At 41.5% G+C, this 19,953-nt stretch overlaps 1 protein-coding gene across 3 annotated transcripts in view; it reads left to right on the top strand.

Annotated features, from left to right (window-relative positions):
* Positions 1-1,502: 1,502 nt before the first annotated feature.
* NFIB (nuclear factor I B) overlaps positions 1,503-19,953 on the top strand; it is a 354,487-nt gene continuing 336,036 nt past the window's right edge. For all 3 annotated transcript variants that reach the window (XM_075279439.1, XM_075279467.1, XM_075279417.1), the window contains exon 1: positions 1,503-1,628. In XM_075279439.1, coding sequence (XP_075135540.1) covers positions 1,533-1,628 — 96 coding nt within the window. In that variant the 5' untranslated portion in view covers positions 1,503-1,532. The remainder of the gene's footprint in view (positions 1,629-19,953) is intronic.

Raw genomic sequence — 19,953 nt, 5'->3', positions numbered from 1 at the left:
AAAGTGAAAAACTCTTACTTTCCCTAAGGTCACAAGAGGTTAATGTGGGTAAATTCAATATTTCACATGTAGTTTGTTTAAAAATAATATAACAAATCCTGTACATCGATATTTTACATGTTTATTTCAATACAATGTAATGGATGCTGTGAGTACTCACTCCACTTCAGTCATTCCTTCTGTAATATATATTTCAATGTAGTACCATTGTTAGCAAACATTTTACTTTTCTGCCAAAAAAATCTAGACTTGATCACAATATAACATGGATGTAAAAATTTCTGATGCTCTACTGACTGAGCTATCCGGGCTCTGAGGATGTAAAAATTTCTATTAGTAATAATACAGCACTGACTGTCTCTGAAATACAACCGCTATTAATTTGAATTAATTGTGATCCAGTCACTTTTGTACAGAGCTTAAGTTACCTTCTGCAGTCACATGTCTGTATCCATATACATGTATGAATCTATATAATTTACCTATAAAATAGTGTGTGTATATTGAGAGACAGATAGATAGATAGATAGATAGATAGATAGATAGATATCTAGATAGATATCTAGATAGATGATAGGAGATAGATAGATAGATAGATAGATAGATAGATAGATGATAGATAGATAGATAGATAGATAGATAGATAGATAGATAGATAGATAGATAGATAGATAGGACTTAAAATGACACACTATACTGAATATCCAGTACAAATACATTTATTTTCCAAAAATATTTCAGCTGTAAATTTCTTGCCTGATGGGGAACAAGTTCACATAAACCGCATAATGATTCTGTTTGCATGCTATTTTATATTCACCTATGTAAGCATAATTCAAAGTAGGAATTCTGTTCTATACATAAGTTACACTGTATCAGTCAAAGCATATTCTTTATAGATTTTGCAGGACAGATCACAAATGAGTTAAATTGTTAACAAACGGTTAAATTGTTTCCATATGGCCACACTATACAGAGGAGGTTTAGTGCCTTTGGCAAGACTGAGTCTGGTCGCAGTCACTACCTGTGTGTCCGTGAGTGTGTGTATCAGTGACATCTTAGCCAAGCCCATTGTAGTGATAATAGAACAGTTATGTCTAGGTGGGGGTGGGAGGTATTGATGCTGAACAATTATATCCCACAGAATTAAACCCTTCCCTCTCCCTTCTGTTTTCCCCCTCTTTATCTTCTCTTTGCGGGCCATGAACCACGTCAAACAATATTCAACAGATGGGAATGCAAATAAAGTTTAGTCCACATAGGCAGGCAAATTAGTAAGACGCCCACTTACAAGTTACTTAATTCTTGGTGCATATGATACACACAGGCACATGATAGTTTCACCAATCCCTTCAGTCAAGGAAAGAAAAAAAAAGCTGGTCCTTGCCGTTATATCAGAGGTTGGAGTTCTTGCTAATAAAGGAGCTTTTCCCATGATGCAGCCTGATAAGGATTGGCCTACATGTAGCCTAGCAAGCCACTGCTGATGGTTTCTTGATTAGGTGTCTTATCTCCCCATTGAGCTGCATCTGATGAAGGTTGCTGACAGCGTAATGGCTGGGAAAGCTTCGGACAGCTCTATAAAATGGCAACTATGTTATGACATGTCAGCCAGGACCTGGTGGATGGTAAGTTGGCAAGATAACGTTTTTTTCTTCTTCCGTAAGTTTTTTTTCTCCCGGTGAACTCCTCCTTCATTGTTGTAATGCACGTGTTATGAAGTTCACTGTCAGCTCAAGTTCAGCGACTATGTACAGTCTATATCACTGGCTTAGATAGGATTTCTTTTCTCTATTGTTGATGCTGCTTTGGCCCTCCTTGGAAAAAAAAAAATGCAGTGAGTTCTTCTTTTTTTTCTAAAAGAACAGAGGGAAAAAAATGCTAATTTTATTGAGCACGCCAGGCTGGGTCGTGTGTGAGTGCAGCACTGGATAGAGTCACAGGCAGCTATGTCATCACATCCCTGTTGACTAATTGTTCTTGAGTTATCTTAAAACTGAGCAATCTGTTTCTTTATTCTGTTTTCCTGCTAATAATTATTAAAAAAAAATGCATTGTGTCACATTGAGAGCAGCCTCCTCATCAGTATGCGCCTGTCCCCTGCACTTCTCTCTAATTTGAAGTCCTCCTTCCTTACAGTGAATAGACTAATTGGAGCAACCAGCGATTAATATTCCGCCTGGCATAATTAAATTTACTTAATGAGGCTATGCATATTCCATCCTTTTCCCTCTCATTGTTTGCTAGAGCGTGGCTTTTTTTGCTCATATTATAGCAGCTGTGATAGGGAGGGTGGATCTTCAAACCAAATGTAATTTTGCCGGTAAAGAAAAGCAGGGCAGAAGTTTTCTTAGCTGGGAAGAGTAGAACCAGTAACAAGTGTCTGACACAAGAAAAGCCTGTTTTCCTCTCACCACTGCTACATGAGATTTTTTTGCTCTTCTCTTCAGATTCTGATTTTCTTCTAAGGAGACAATGGCCTCTTGTATGCCACAACGATGCCCTGAATGAGGGAACTTCTGAGTGACATTCCATTATGAATATTAATTTCATTCTTGGGTTGCTTTGTCTGCCAGTGTTTTTATTCTTTTCATTCCGCTCTTGATTGCCTTTGCTTGTTTTTTTCTTGGATAATTATTATGCTTACTGCACAGAGTATCTTTTTACAATTAGTACAGTTTGCAGACAAAAGGCACTTTCATCTTGGCTTACTGGGGTAGGAAACTGTGGACAGTGGGTTGCACTGTCTGGACAGAAAGCAGTTTTCTCATTATGGTTGATCTCTTCTTGCTCAACTCAGCAAAGGATGTTGAAAAAATTAATTTATAGTTTAATTTTTAAGGTGGGTGGTTGTGGTAAGGATCCTCAGAAGCTTCTTCATTCTCATGTATTTCATTCTTTAGGTTTTTCATGATGATTTTTCTAGTCTTATTTACCTGGCTTGAACTGATATTGATAAGTGAGTTGGATATCTGAGTTTGGGTTAGTAGCTTCATTTGTCTGAATACTGTAAAATTGTCACTTTGCAGGGCTTTAGCTTGCTTACTAGTGATGTTAATAATTTGTATTAGTACATTGTAAAAACATGTCTGTGCCATGGTAGTTGTGTGATATGTGTGTTATACTCTAGCGAATGCTTGCAGTTTGGGTCATGTGCTTGTTGTTTGTTTACATGCTGTATGCCAACCATGTGAAATAAAGATGGCTGTTTCTGGACGTTCAAGGAGGTTTGTTTTTATTAAAATTTGGATTTGAGATATTTTACTTTTATACGTGAACTTTAAATTGCTTTCCTGTATGTACTTCCCAAACATTACTAATACAAAAATGTACTGTGTATTATTGTTTAAGTTTTATTCACTTTTATGCCTTTTTTGCAACATTTTTGAACACTGTTAATCTGCTGCAAAGTTATAAAAATACCATAGCGAATGCAAATATATTACATTGATAAATACTGATATTATCAAGATATTGAAGTGTAGTTTATGTTCTTTACACGTTTGAATTCATCTAGCCAAAAAGCAAAGTTATATGTTCAGCATTGAAAGGAATAATATATTATAATGGTTTATCTTCTTGGTATAACAATGATAGTATCTTTCTATAGTTATAGAAGCTATTTTCAATATCTGTAGATACTCTTACAGTGGTTCAACTCTGTATAAAACAGTGTAACCTTTATCTTGGGGCGGATATTCACTTAGTTTAAGGTATATGCACAGAGCATGCTAACCTTACCCTGTGTAAAGTTTAAGTATAGGGAAATGAATGATATAAGATACTGTGCAATACTTTGAATTTAATATAGACTGAATCTAAATATTTCTCAATTTTGTGGCTGTTTACAAGACTATCAGCGGTTACGAAGTTGAAAGAATTACAAAATAATAGTATTTCATATGCTAATTAGATTTATTTGTAATTGTGTATTAATAGAAATAAATTAATATATAGATATGACAGAAATTATATTTTTCATTATTTATGTTATTTTGAGAGAGAGATAGATAGATAGATAGATAGATAGATAGATAGATAGATAGATATAGATATATATATTTATATGTTTGAAATATATACACAGAAATAGCCCAACTTGTTCATGCGATTAATCCTGAAAAGGTGTAATATATCTCAGTTTAAAAGTAAAATAATAAGAATTGTCTGCTACCTCCTTGGATAAATTAATTACAGTCATCGTTTTATTAACCTGACCAGTATCTTATATTACCGTACAATAGCATGTTATATGGAGACAAATAATGGTCGATAAGGCGGGTTTTGTAAGAAGCTCTAAAATGCAGAGTCAGGTATGATAGTCGTATTACATAATACTTCTGGTAGTTCTGTAATGTCTTAGGAATGATATCTTATTAGCAGAGTTGTCTAAATATGGTATAATGTAATGTTCTACAAGACATTATAACAGGAGGAGTCAGTATATCTTATTAATTCATATTTTTTGTATTCATAATTTTTTATTAAATTGTTTTGCCTTTCATGCTATATGTTAATAACAGGAAGGATGCTTCTGGACAGAGTACATATAGTCTTGAAATTTATATCTGGAACTGTCTACTAGGTATATGATATGGAAAGGGAATGATAGACAAGTATTTTGTCTTCTCTTCTTCATACTAATTTTCCTTGAAATAATTTTTCTTTTCTGACAAGTGTTCAAAACAGTCTATTGTAGTAATGGGAAAGTTACTGGTACTTGCAAGATACACTCTGCATACTGGTTACTGCGTATATCGAGAAATCTCCATATGTACCACTAAAGATGACACTTACAGCCAGTACTCTTTGAATGTGAAATAGAGAAAAATGTAAATGCTTATATATAACATCACCGTATTTCACATCTCAGATGAAATATTTAAAGGCGGTTGCCATCCTATAAGAGCTCCATTTGAAAGGGGTTGCCCAAGAATTAGGCAAACTCTCGAGGAATCCGGGGCAGGTGTAACATAAAAAAAAAAAAAACTACTCAAATGTTCCCAGTGCTCCAGTGTCCACCGCCACAGCCTGTTCGGTCTTGCTTCGTCCCTTGATCCCAGCAATCCCTGTGCCCCAAGTGACCGCTGAAGCCAATTGGTGGCCTCAGCAGTAGCTAGAGACGAATCGGTGATGTCACTGGTGCGCCGCGGGCAGGTGAGTATAATTATTTTTTTAATGTTATATCGCCTGTGATTTGTCCAATTTCTGGGCAACCCCTTTAAACCTCCTTCTCACATAGTTGGTAGGCCTATTTTTACCCAATAGTTAACAGACTCATGCAGGTCCCTAGAGATGTCTACCCTGAGGCCATGTTGCAGTACTTGGGGAAGTGGACTGCGTGGGTTTATCTCCAGCCAAATATCTTATGTTGTTGGCTCAAAAGTGAATTTAATAACAGCTACTAGTACGCCAAAAGTTTTTTTAAATGCAACAGACTTTTACACTACTGCAGAAATTAGCAGACAGTTATTTTATAATCACATTATATAACTACTAGAGATGAGCGAACAGTGTTCTATCGAACACATGTTCGATCGGATATCAGGGTGTTCGCAATGTTCGAATCGAATCGAACACCACGTGGTAAAGTGCGCCAAAATTCGATTCCCCTCCCACCTTCCCTGGCGCCTTTTTTGCACCAATAACAGCGCAGGGGAGGTGGGACAGGAACTACGACACTGGGGGCATTGAAAAAAATTGGAAAAAGTCATTGGCTGCCGAAATCAGGTGACCTCCATTTTAGACGAATAGTGGATTTCAAATCCGGGTCATATGAGAATGTGAACTTTGTGACTATGAGACAGGGATAGCTGTACAGGCAGGGATAGCAAGGGATAACCTTTATTTAGGGGGGAATGTTATTAAAAATAACTTTTTGGGGCTCTATCGGGTGTGTAATTGTGATTTTTGTGAGATAAACTTTTTCCCATAGGGATGCATTGGCCAGCGCTGATTGGCCGAATTCCGTACTCTGGCCAATCAGTGCTGGCCAATGCATTCTATTAGCTTGATGAAGCAGAGTGTGCACAAGGGTTCAAGCGCACCCTCGGCTCTGATGTAGCAGAGCCGAGGCTGCACAAGGGTTCAAGCGCACCCTCGGCTCTGATGTAGGAGAGCCGAGGGTGCACTTGAACCCTTGTGCACCCTCAGCTCTGCTACATCAGAGCCGAGGGTGCGCTTGAACCCTTGTGCACACTCTGCTTCATCAAGCTAATAGAATGCATTGGCCAGCGCTGATTGGCCAATGTATTCTATTAGCCTGATGAAGTAGAGCTGAATGTGTGTGCTAAGCACACACATTCAGCTCTACTTCATCGGGCTAATAGAATGCATTGGCCAGCGCTGATTGGCCAGAGTACGGAACTCGACCAATCAGCGCTGGCTCTGCTGGAGGAGGCGGAGTCTAAGATCGCTCCACACCAGTCTCCATTCAGGTCCGACCTTAGACTCCGCCTCCTCCGGCAGAGCCAGCGCTGATTGGCCGAAGGCTGGCCAATGCATTCCTATGCGAATGCAGAGACTTAGCAGTGCTGAGTCAGTTTTGCTCAACTACACATCTGATGCACACTCGGCACTGCTACATCAGATGTAGCAATCTGATGTAGCAGAGCCGAGGGTGCACTAGAACCCCTGTGCAAACTCAGTTCACGCTAATAGAATGCATTGGCCAGCGCTGATTGGCCAATGCATTCTATTAGCCCGATGAAGTAGAGCTGAATGTGTGTGCTAAGCACACACATTCAGCACTGCTTCATCAAGCCAATACAATGCATTAGCCAGTGCTGATTGGCCAGAGTACGGAATTCGGCCAATCAGCGCTGGCTCTGCTGGAGGAGGCGGAGTCTAAGGTCGGACCTGAATGGAGACTGGTGTGGAGCGATCTTAGACTCCGCCTCCTCCAGCAGAGCCAGCGCTGATTGGTCGAGTTCCGTACTCTGGCCAATCAGCGCTGGCCAATGCATTCTATTAGCCCGATGAAGTAGAGCTGAATGTGTGTGCTTAGCACACACATTCAGCTCTACTTCATCAGGCTAATAGAATACATTGGCCAATCAGCGCTGGCCAATGCATTCTATTAGCTTGATGAAGCAGAGTGTGCACAAGGGTTCAAGCGCACCCTCGGCTCTGATGTAGCAGAGCTGAGGGTGCACAAGGGTTCAAGTGCACCCTCGGCTCTCCTACATCAGAGCCGAGGGTGCGCTTGAACCCTTGTGCAGCCTCGGCTCTGCTACATCAGAGCCGAGGGTGCGCTTGAACCCTTGTGCACACTCTGCTTCATCAAGCTAATAGAATGCATTGGCCAGCACTGATTGGCCAGAGTACGGAATTCGGCCAATCAGCGCTGGCCAATGCATTCTATTAGCGTGAACTGAGTTTGCACAGGGGTTCTAGTGCACCCTCGGCTCTGCTACATCAGATTGCTACATCTGATGTAGCAGTGCCGAGTGTGCATCAGATGTGTAGTTGAGCAAAACTGACTCAGCACTGCTAAGTCTGCATTCGCATAGGAATGCATTGGCCAGCCTTCGGCCAATCAGCGCTGGCTCTGCCGGAGGAGGCGGAGTCTAAGGTCGGACCTGAATGGAGACTGGTGTGGAGCGACCTTAGACTCCGCCTCCTCCAGCAGAGCCAGCGCTGATTGGCCGAGTTCCGTACTCTGGCCAATCAGCACTGGCTAATGCATTGTATTGGCTTGATGAAGCAGTGCTGAATGTGTGTGCTTAGCACACACATTCAGCTCTACTTCATCGGGCTAATAGAATGCATTGGCCAATCAGCGCTGGCCAATGCATTCTATTAGCGTGAACTGAGTTTGCACAGGGGTTCTAGTGCACCCTCGGCTCTGCTACATCAGATTGCTACATCTGATGTAGCAGTGCCGAGTGTGCATCAGATGTGTAGTTGAGCAAAACTGACTCAGCACTGCTAAGTCTGCATTCGCATAGGAATGCATTGGCCAGCCTTCGGCCAATCAGCGCTGGCTCTGCCGGAGGAGGCGGAGTCTAAGGTCGGACCTGAATGGAGACTGGTGTGGAGCGACCTTAGACTCCGCCTCCTCCAGCAGAGCCAGCGCTGATTGGCCGAGTTCCGTACTCTGGCCAATCAGCACTGGCTAATGCATTGTATTGGCTTGATGAAGCAGTGCTGAATGTGTGTGCTTAGCACACACATTCAGCTCTACTTCATCGGGCTAATAGAATGCATTGGCCAATCAGCGCTGGCCAATGCATTCTATTAGCGTGAACTGAGTTTGCACAGGGGTTCTAGTGCACCCTCGGCTCTGCTACATCAGATTGCTACATCTGATGTAGCAGTGCCGAGTGTGCATCAGATGTGTAGTTGAGCAAAACTGACTCAGCACTGCTAAGTCTGCATTCGCATAGGAATGCATTGGCCAGCCTTCGGCCAATCAGCGCTGGCTCTGCCGGAGGAGGCGGAGTCTAAGGTCGGACCTGAATGGAGACTGGTGTGGAGCTATCTTAGACTCCGCCTCCTCCAGCAGAGCCAGCGCTGATTGGTCGAGTTCCGTACTCTGGCCAATCAGCACTGGCCAATGCATTTCTATGGGGAAAAGTTAGCTTGCGAAAATCGCAAACTGACAGGGATTTCCATGAAATAAAGTGACTTTTATGCCCCCAGACATGCTTCCCCTGCTGTCCCAGTGTCATTCCAGGGTGTTGGTATCATTTCCTGGGGTGTCATAGTGGACTTGGTGACCCTCCAGACACGAATTTGGGTTTCCCCCTTAACGAGTTTATGTTCCCCATAGACTATAATGGGGTTCGAAACCCATTCGAACACTCGAACAGTGAGCGGCTGTTCGAATCGAATTTCGAACCTCGAACATTTTAGTGTTCGCTCATCTCTAATAACTACTATAACACTTGAATTTTGAGTTTCTAGAGGAAATATGCCTCAAAGAGGTTGCCAAATAATTTTGGAAATCATCTTTTCTTTTCTTTTCTAACTTGTACCTGCCACATGGTTGGCTGTTGAATATATGCATCTGGAGAAAGTCAAGTTAATGTGAATGTCAAGGGTCCCGGCATATACATGCCCAATAATCAGACATTGGTGGCATATCCTAGTCATATGCAATTGTCATGAGATTGACCCTGTAATGAAATATGTGCACAACTATGTCATAGAAAAGATAAATGTTGTTTGGATCCACAATATAATGAAAACAAAAATCTATCATCCCACAGTTCTCTAATGAAAGCCATTGCCATAGACCTGCAGATTCTATAAGTATTACAGAAAGTGAGCAAACTACTACAGACAGACAGTAAAAATTGCCCAGCATAGCAATATGTATTGTTATACATTGTTCACTATAACTGCTGAACGAGAAGAGGGGTGTTCAGGAAGGACCAATGAAAAACATGTGCATTATGGATGTCTTGGACAACAAAGCAAGGAAAATCAGAAAACAAATATCAACTTTGTAAGTTCATTCATTGGGGCCAGCGAGCACGCCCATAAAATCAGATAGGGAAAGGACCTGTCCTGAGTTTTGTGGCATGGACTGTCAGTCCATACAAGATCCATAGAAATCATGATTGTGTGCATGGGCCGATAGAAATGAATGGGTACTAGCCGGTCGTGTGCATGGGCCTTTACTTAAAGACAAAAAAAATCCTAAGGAGACAGACAATGTTGCATGAAGACATGTGGTCATCTTCCCAACAAGAGTATCATGCCCCCATGGCAGGTTTCCAAGGAATCCCTGTTGTTAATCACAGTCATATTCATTTGTATTGCCAGTATGTAGAGCTGTAGCATTTTCCAAAGGTGGATTATCAAGTAAAATGGCTGTATCTCTGGTTTTATACCACTTAGCAAAGTGGTTCTGGTATCATAGAATCTAACAAGATCACAGTATTACGTAATAGTAAAGTGGAGAATTTGAACTTTATCAGCAGCAATTCATGTTGCATATAAATATCACATTCCTGGCGGTGTGTTTAACTAGTGATATGTCCAAGTATTTCATAGCTAGTACTGCAAAATTGGTAGGGTATGAAATCTGAGAATGCCTTTATATGACATCAAAACCATAGGTGGTATGAAACTGAAGGTACAGCCGTTTGAAGCAACTACTGTCTAAAAGTTAGAATAGATAGACTTAAACTTATTAAAGTGACTAATGCTTTTTGACAAAACTGATGTATTATTAAACTGTCCAGCCTAACCTTACACCTCCTATTATTTGGCTTAATATAGGTCAGAGCACTGCGCCAAAGTTTTGGCACAGTTTTGGGACACAGTGTCACAACTTAGTCTATGTTCAAGTGAACATAGACTAATAGGCCACACTCTTTTTCGTACGAGTCATAAAAATGTCTAAAAAGTGTTTTAGGCTGAGCCCTCACATTCCAGAAACGCAACTCTATTTTTCCAGATTTTGCTGCATTTTTTTCAGCCAAAGCCAAGAATGTGTGCATAAAATATATAGGAAGTACTTATACTTCCCCCCTCTTATCAAGCTAATCCTGGCTTTGGCTAAAAAAAAAATACAGTGAAATCTGCAACAAAAAGGTGCATTTCCACAATGTTGGGCCTCAGCCTAAAACACTTAATACCTTTGACAGTTAGACATGTTATGCCCTGTTCACATCTGCGTTGGTATTCCGTCTGGAGGAGTCCGCATGAGGACCCCCCCCGAACGGGATGCCAAACGCAATTGAAAACGCTGTGCTGTAAAAGTACACGGACCCCATAGACTATAATGGGGTCTGTGTGCTTGCCCGCACTTTCCTGTCCGCAAGTACATGGACCCCATTATAGTCTATGGGATCTGTGTGCTTTTACTACACCAGCGCATGCAATTGCGTTTGGTATTCCATTCGGGGGGTTCCTCATGCGGACTCCCCCGAACGGAATCCAAACGCAGATGTGAATGAGGGCTAAGGGTAAGTTCACACTGGGTTTTTTGGTCAGGATTTTGAGGCTGTATCCACCTCAAAATCCTGACCAAAAAGAAGGCTCCCATTGAAATCAACAAACGGCTCCCGGAAAAAAGAATGGACATGCTCATTCTTCAGGCGGATTTGAATTGCGAGGCGAAACGGCCTGAAGTATGAGCATCTTGTTTTTTTTTCCGGGAGCCGGAACAAACCGGCTCCCGGAAAAAAGAACTGACCGGCTTCCATTGATTTCAATGGGAGCTGTCTTTTTGGTCAGAATTTTGAGGTGGATACGGCCTCAAAATCCTGGCCAAAAAACTCTGTGTGAACTTACCCTTAGACAGTTGTTTTCTTTTTAGCTAATTAAGCCCACTGGATTGAGTTTGGGTGTGTGGGGCAGACTCTCCCTGGCAATGCTTAAAGCATTGCTAGTGGAAACTTTATAACCTGTTTTCTAGTAAAAGAAGTTAGATAGGTTAATTAAGTATTACATAAATGTTCACCAACAATCCCCAATATAATAGCACAAAATAAACAATACTTACCCTTTAAGCATGTCATCATTATAATAATCTGTTTATAAATGTTACTAACAATGAATCTGTAGAGCAGGCCAGACAGTTTTCTACATTTAGTGTTATGCCCCACATGACACATATACTTTTTATTTTCATACTATGTATTTTATTTATTTTATCTATGTATTGCCAGTGACATTTATGCACCATTGCACTATGAAAGATTCTCATATGTGACTATCACAGTAACTTTTACTAACCATCTCCCTCAGAGATTTACTGTACATGTGGATGATAATATTCATGTAATTGAACTGCAAGACCTTAAATGACCCCATCATCTGTAAGAAGCCACCGCATCGTTCTCACTGTCACACATGCTGTGACTCACCCTAGTGGAACGCAAAGGAAAACTATACCCTAGCTTTTATCTGCCTCTTTTCTTCATACTTGCAGGTGCATTGCAAATATACAACTGCAAGGAAGATCAATGAAGAACTATAAATGACAGTATTAGCTAGTACCCAGATACTCCCCATATCATACATAACAAATAGAGATGAGCGAACAGTGTTCTATCGAACACATGTTCGATCGGATATCAGGGTGTTCGCCATGTTCGAATCGAATCGAACACCGCGTGGTAAAGTGCGCCAAAATTCGATTCCCCTCCCACCTTCCCTGGCGCCTTTTTTGCACCAATAACAGCGCAGGGGAGGTGGGACAGGAACTACGACACCGGGGGCATTGAAAAAAATTGGAAAAAGTCATTGGCTGCCGAAATCAGGTGACCTCCATTTTAGACGAATAGTGGATTTCAAATCCGGGTCATATGAGAATGTGAACTTTGTGACTATGAGACAGGGATAGCTGTACAGGCAGGGATAGCTAGGGATAACCTTTATTTAGGGGGGAATGTTATTAAAAATAACTTTTTGGGGCTCTATCGGGTGTGTAATTGTGATTTTTGTGAGATAAACTTTTTCCCATAGGGATGCATTGGCCAGCGCTGATTGGCCAGAGTACGGAACTCGACCAATCAGCGCTGGCTCTGCTGGAGGAGGCGGAGGCTGATGTAGCAGAGCCGAGGGTGCGCTTGAACCCTTGTGCACCCTCGGCTCTGCTACATCAGAGCCGAGGGTGCGCTTGAACCCTTGTGCACACTCTGCTTCATCAAGCTAATAGAATGCATTGGCCAGCGCTGATTGGCCAATGCATTCTATTAGCCCGATGAAGTAGAGCTGAATGTGTGTGCTAAGCACACACATTCAGCACTGCTTCATCACGCCAATACAATGCATTAGCCAGTGCTGATTGGCCAGAGTACGGAATTCGGCCAATCAGCGCTGGCTCTGCTGGAGGAGGCGGAGTCTAAGATCGCTCCACACCAGTCTCCATTCAGGTCCGACCTTAGACTCCGCCTCCTCCAGCAGAGCCAGCGCTGATTGGTCGAGTTCCGTACTCTGGCCAATCAGCGCTGGCCAATGCATTCTATTAGCCCGATGAAGTAGAGCTGAATGTGTGTGCTTAGCACACACATTCAGCTCTACTTCATCGGGCTAATAGAATGCATTGGCCAATCAGCGCTGGCCAATGCATTCTATTAGCGTGAACTGAGTTTGCACAGGGGTTCTAGTGCACCCTCGGCTCTGCTACATCAGATTGCTACATCTGATGTAGCAGTGCCGAGTGTGCATCAGATGTGTAGTTGAGCAAAACTGACTCAGCACTGCTAAGTCTCTGCATTCGCATAGGAATGCATTGGCCAGCCTTCGGCCAATCAGCGCTGGCTCTGCCGGAGGAGGCGGAGTCTAAGGTCGGACCTGAATGGAGACTGGTGTGGAGCGATCTTAGACTCCGCCTCCTCCAGCAGAGCCAGCGCTGATTGGTCGAGTTCCGTACTCTGGCCAATCAGCACTGGCCAATGCATTTCTATGGGGAAAAGTTAGCTTGCGAAAATCGCAAACTGACAGGGATTTCCATGAAATAAAGTGACTTTTATGCCCCCAGACATGCTTCCCCTGCTGTCCCAGTGTCATTCCAGGGTGTTGGTATCATTTCCTGGGGTGTCATAGTGGACTTGGTGACCCTCCAGACACGAATTTGGGTTTCCCCCTTAACGAGTTTATGTTCCCCATAGACTATAATGGGGTTCGAAACCCATTCGAACACTCGAACAGTGAGCGGCTGTTCGAATCGAATTTCGAACCTCGAACATTTTAGTGTTCGCTCATCTCTAATAACAAAGAATGCAATGTTATTTTTATTCCAATTTAACATACATCAAACTCATTACTTAATCAGCCATGACTGACAATATTGTGACACTATTATCAATAGATATCCGACGTTTTATTTGTACGATTTATGGTGCACAACATATTTCATACAATGTGTGCCAGAAAAAACTCAACGCTTTTGAAAAATGTGCCCTATGGTGGGCAAGGCTTTAAGGTGTCTCACTTTACAGCACATTTATGGAACACAAAAGAACAAATATGGCATAGATTTTAGTATGTCAAGTTTAAAATGGCGCAAACGTAATGAATTTACGCCAATAAAATTATGTTGTGTGCCACATGTTTGTCTCCTCAGCAAGCAAGATGGTTTGTGTCTGCTTATTCTATGACAAAAATGATAGAGTTTTTGATCAAGACACAAAATACCGTATTTTTCGGACTATAAGACGCACCGGACCATAAGGTTTTAGAGGAGGAAAATAGGGAAAAAAAAAATTTTAAGGAAAAAAAATTGGTGAAATATTTAATAACCTAATAATATAATATTTCACCAATGTAAATAGAACCGGGGGCTTTCGGACACAGGGATACCAAATGTGTATGTGTTTCACAGTAATGTTTTTGTTTTATATGTATTGTAGGGCTATGGGGGTGATTTGAACATATCTATCTATCTAATCTATCCTATCTATCTCCTATCTATCTATCTATCTATCTATCTATCTATCTATCTATCTGTCTGTCTGTCTGTCTGTCTGTCTGTCTGTCTGTCTATCTATCTATTCTATCTAATCTCATCCATGGATGGAAAGAGACACCCTGCAGTGAAGCTATGTAAGAAGAGAAAAAGGGGCGGGCCAGACGGGTGAAGGAGGTGTGCTTTTCTAAGCAAACTTGAAAACACACCTCTTTCACCTGTCTGGCTCGTCCCTCCTTCACTGCCTCTCAGATCTTGCTTCTGCAATGAAGCCACACAGGCAGGGAAGTAGGGGCGGGCCAGACGGGTGAAGGAGGCGTGGTTTCAAGCTTGCCGAGAAAACCACGCCTCCTCCTCCCGTTTGGCCCGCCCCTCCTTCCCTGTCTGTGTGGTTTCATTGCCGGAGCCAGATCTGAGAGGCAGTGAAGGAGGGGCGGGCCAGACGGGAGAAGGAGGCGTGGTTTTCTCTGCAAGCTTGAAACCACGCTTCCTTCACCTGTCTGGCCCGCCCCTACTTCCCTGCCTCTCAGATCTCGCTCCTGCAAACACGCGACACAGACAGGGAAGGAGGGGCAGAGCAGGCAGGCACCGTGCTGCTCTTCTTTTCATTCGCACAGACGGGACACAGACGCTGCGCACGCTGCATTCGGACTATAAGACGCACACACATTTTCCTCCCATATTGGGAGGAAAAAAAGTGCGTCTTATAGTCCGAAAAATACGGTATTTCTTCTTTAAATGCACTTTGCATTTTTTTTGTCTATGCGATTTGGGCCTAAAACAGATAAATATACTATATATATATATATATATATATATATATATATATATACTGCATGAGGCAAATATTTGTCTCACAGTGAAGCTCAGCACTTTTAGTCAGACGGTATTCAGAATCAGAATTTTGGAGATTTAGGCTAAGGTCCAATTGCAGTTTTTTCCGCTGCGCTTTTCACAGAAGGTCCATAGCATTTTCCTATGTGGACTTTCTGCTTCTATTATACTTACACAGAAAGTGCCAGTGTTTCAGTGCCAGGTATAATTGGCATAGTGCAATTGTCAGAAATGCCAGAGTTTTGAAAACGCAGCTTTTTCGTTGTGGATATTTTTCTGCAATGTGTGGATGGAATTAGTCAGAATCCTATCCACTTTGCAGGTACTATAAAACACCACGGTTTTTGCAGTGTGAGGTCCCAGCTTAAGAAACACTCTACATGAAGGTCCACACAACAGATTCATAAATATATCTAAAACTATGAAGGTGATATGTAGTTTGAGACAGTGCAAAATTTGACAGTATTAATAAATATGGTCTGTTGTGTCATTGTTATGAAAACTTTCAGATTTATCATTTGTCGGAACATCTATAAAACATACTGTTTTTTTTTATCATGGTATACTGATAAACACTAAAATTATTTATTATTAGTAAGACCCTAGGACACTACATTTTGCATATTACTATAATTAGAAATATTTTACAATGAATAAGGGTCTGAACTATCAGGTGAACAGAGCACTAGGGTCGGGCATCTAATCTCTTCATTCATTACAATGGGAGTTTGGAAGATAGCCGAACTACACTACTCAGCTACCTTCAGCATTCCCACTAAAATGAATACAGACGTACATGCACTATCTTACCTGTGGTTATGACATAACCTACCCAGATGGGAAAATCCCTTCAAGGAATTCATATTGTTCTGAAATTCCCAGTTAAAATATATAAAGTGATAAAAAATGTAATGTGTTCACACTGCATTGTAAGTTTACTCTGCACGCTATATTTGACATACACGTTTGAACAATACTACTGTATGGCTAAGAGGAATTCTAAGCCTATAAAGTTGCACATGTTTTCAGGTGACGTGACCACTGACCATGTGTGAGTAAACATACATTTATTTCTTCATAAATCTATGGTGCAGGCAAAGGAAATAAACTTTACAATATACTTCACTAAAGAAACGTTCATGTGTCATTAAGTATTTATTTTATTATTTCTTTTTTATTTCCTTACAAAATATAAATATCTCAATTAAAATCACAAGGTGAAGTTGTCTTAATACTATAAGGCATTTTACGAGTAGACACATTCGGCATGGACCAGACTGGGTCAGCCATTCCAACATAACACTAACTTTCTTCACTACCTTAGATCAATTCCAATTATAACATCAAGTATATAGGACAAAATAAATAAATTAAACGTATTATTCCTGTCTTTGCTTCTCTGAGAGATTTCAGCCCTTACTCTGCACACAAGCAGATGTGTTTAGAAAAAAAGAGTCTATGGAGAGAAAAGGGAGTGAAGGAAAAGGAGAAAAACAGAGATAGGAGGCTATCTAGAATAGAGTCATTTTGTCAGTAATTCCTGATAACCCAGTTGCACAGTGAAATAGAACTGTCTCTCTATAGTGCAGATGTCTTTCTGCTTTGAGGTCGCCTCTTCTTCTTCCTTCCACTCTGATAGACTTTAGTAAACTACTAAATTTAGTAATTATTTTCCTTTAATAAACTATATTACAAATTACAAACTATATTATAAATTGCATTTGGTATATTCCCCTACACTATATATTTATAAAAATAAAAACGTTTAGTTACTAGAGATGAGTGAACAGTAAAATGTTCGAGGTTCGATATTCGCTTCGAGTAGCCCCTCAATATTCGACTGCTCGAATTGAATATCGAACCCTATTATAGTCTATGGGGGAAAATGCTCGTTTCAGGGGTAGGCAACATTCGATCAAATTATACTTACCAAGTCCACGAGTGAGGGTCGGGCTGGATCCTCTGTGCAGTCTTCTCCTTGCAGCGTCCTCGCGGCATCTTCCGGCTCTTCATTCACTCTGCCAGGCATCGGGCCTGGGCAGAGCCGACTGCGTATGCTCGCACTAGAAGCGGACATGCGCAGTCGGCTCTGCCCAGGCTCGATGCCTGGCAAAGTGAATTCAGAGCCGGAAGATGCCGCGGGGAAGCTGCACGGAGAAGACTTCTAAAGGTAGAAGAAGAACCAGTGTTGATTGGCCGACTGTATAGCATTCGGCTAATCAATGCTGGTTCTGCATCGAACTTTTACATTCAAATAGCGAGTGGTATTCGATCGAGTACGAGTATTTCGAATACCGTAATATTCGATCGAATACCTACTCAATCGAGTACTACTCACTCATCTCTATTAGTTACTCTTTAAGCATTTGCCAAGAAGACACCCTTTTGGCATAGACCTGTTCACCAAAAGTGCATGGTAACATAAAATTTTGGGAAATATTAACTGCATAGCATGAAATGCATAGCCTGAATGACAGTGCCAAAGACAGCATAAAAGAGTTAGATGAAACGGGGCAATGTGGTGGCTCAGAGGTTATCACTGCAGCCTTGTAGCGCTGGAGTTCTGAGTTTGAATCTTGCCAGGACAACATCTGCAAGGAGTTTGTAAGTTTTCCCCGTGTTTGTGTGGATTTCCTCCCGCTCTACAATGACATACTAATAGGAGAAAAAAAATGTACATTGTGATCCCTATATGGGGCTCACAATCTACTTTAAAAAAAGAGTTAGATGAAATAAAAAATATATGTCATGCAGCTTCTCTGTAACATAACACAAGATATTTCATATTTCTTCCCTAAACTCAAACGTTCCCACATAAAATGTGTCTGACCTAAATTTCTAGATTCCTGAACTAAGTTTCTCCAGGATTCACTGGGTCGATATATCTAGTGAAATCAAGCATCCCTTTTATCTAGTTACATGATATCCTGTTTTAACCAGCTTTAATAAAAGAAAAAAAAAATCAATATAAAGTCATCTTTTTCTCAAGTAAAGACAAAAAGGGCTATTCATTGTTTAAGTAGGACTTGCCATGTGGCACCCACTTAAGCATCACATTTGCCCGCGTCCTACCAATGAATTTCTAATTAACTTGTTACATGGATCTTATAATCAGAACGTCTGGTTAGTGGTATCAGGCTTTTCTTTTAGGCGCTATGGCCTACATTTTAACCCCAATAATGAGCTTTCACAGTGTGACTGCTGTGTGGAGATTAACATATGTTACAGCAGGTTAACGTGCACAAGACTGAGTGATAATTCAGGCAGAAAATATTAAGGAGTTCATTGCTGAGGTCAACATGTTACTGAAAACACTGATTTCAATACAAGTCTGAAAACATCAACGTGAGTATAATCAACTGTCATATAATACATCTTACATCTATATCCAGCCACATATTAAGATAACCCTCCTTAACATCACCACAAATCTCTCATAAAGAATGCTTATTTTATCTCTTTATGCACTAGATTACCAGGATTAATTCAGATATGATCATGTTACTTACCCAAGACACAAGTGTTCAACAGATTTCATATGAAATTAATGCGCTTGTTCTGGTAATGAAATTATCTTATTTCACTCACCAAATGTCTTCAGAAATCTCATAGAGTAATGCTGATATAATGTCAAAATATAGCCATAAATAGAAAGATCATGAGTAGAGATGAACAAACACTGTTCGATCGAATAGATATTCGATCGAATATCAGGCCGTTCGAGGTATTCGATTCCAATCGAATACCACGAGGCAAACGCAGTAAAAATTCATATCCCCTACCACCTTCCCTGGCGCTTTTTTTGCACCAATAACTGCGCAGGGGAGGTGGGTCAGGAACTACAACAACGGAGGCATCGAAAAAAAATCTCAAAAAGTAATTGGCTGGCTAAATCAGGTGACCTCCAATTTATACGAATAGTGGATTTAACATTCGGTTAATATGAGATTGTGAACTATGTGACTGTGAGACAGGGATAGATTTATAGGCAGGATTAGCTAGGAATAACCTTTATTTAGGTAGGAATGTCACTCACCCAGCTCTTTGGGGCTCTATCTGGTCGGGATACCTGTCAGCTTGTGATATGCGGGAGCTGACTTTTTCCCATAGGAATTCATTGACCAGCGTTGATTGGCTGAATGCCATACATAGTACAGCATTCAGCCAATCAACGCTTGTTCTGCCGGAGGCTCATCTGTGAGGAGGCAGAGTCTAAGCTCGGACCAGAATGGAGACTGCTGTGGACCGATCTTAGACTCCGCCTCCTCCGGCAAAACCAGTGTTGATTGGCTGAATGCTGTACTCTGTATGGCATTCGGCCAATCAATGCTGGTCAATGCAACCTATGCCGAGATGTAGCAGTGCTGGCTGTGCGCTCAGCTCAGCTACACCGGAGATACAGCCAAGCTGAGTGCACGGCCAGCACCACTACACCGGAGATGCAGTCGAGCTGAGCGCATGGCCAGCACTGCTACATCTCGGCATAGGAATGCATTGACCAGTATTGATTGGCCGAATGCCATACAGAGTACAGCATTCGGCCAATCAACGCTGGTTCTGCCGGAGGAGGCGGAGTCTAAGATCGGTCCACAGCAGTCTCCATTCTGGTCCGATCTTAGACGCCACCTCCTCACAGATGAGTCTCCGGCAGAACCAGCGTTGATTGGCCGAATGTTGTACTCTGTATGGCATTCGGCCAATCAACACTGGTCAATGCACTTGTATGGGAAAAAGTCAGCTTCCACATATCG

The sequence above is a fragment of the Leptodactylus fuscus genome, chromosome 1 (assembly GCF_031893055.1).
Source record: "Leptodactylus fuscus isolate aLepFus1 chromosome 1, aLepFus1.hap2, whole genome shotgun sequence".
Classification (NCBI taxonomy): Eukaryota; Metazoa; Chordata; class Amphibia; order Anura; family Leptodactylidae; genus Leptodactylus; species Leptodactylus fuscus.
This window is presented reverse-complemented; position numbering and strand designations above follow the sequence as displayed.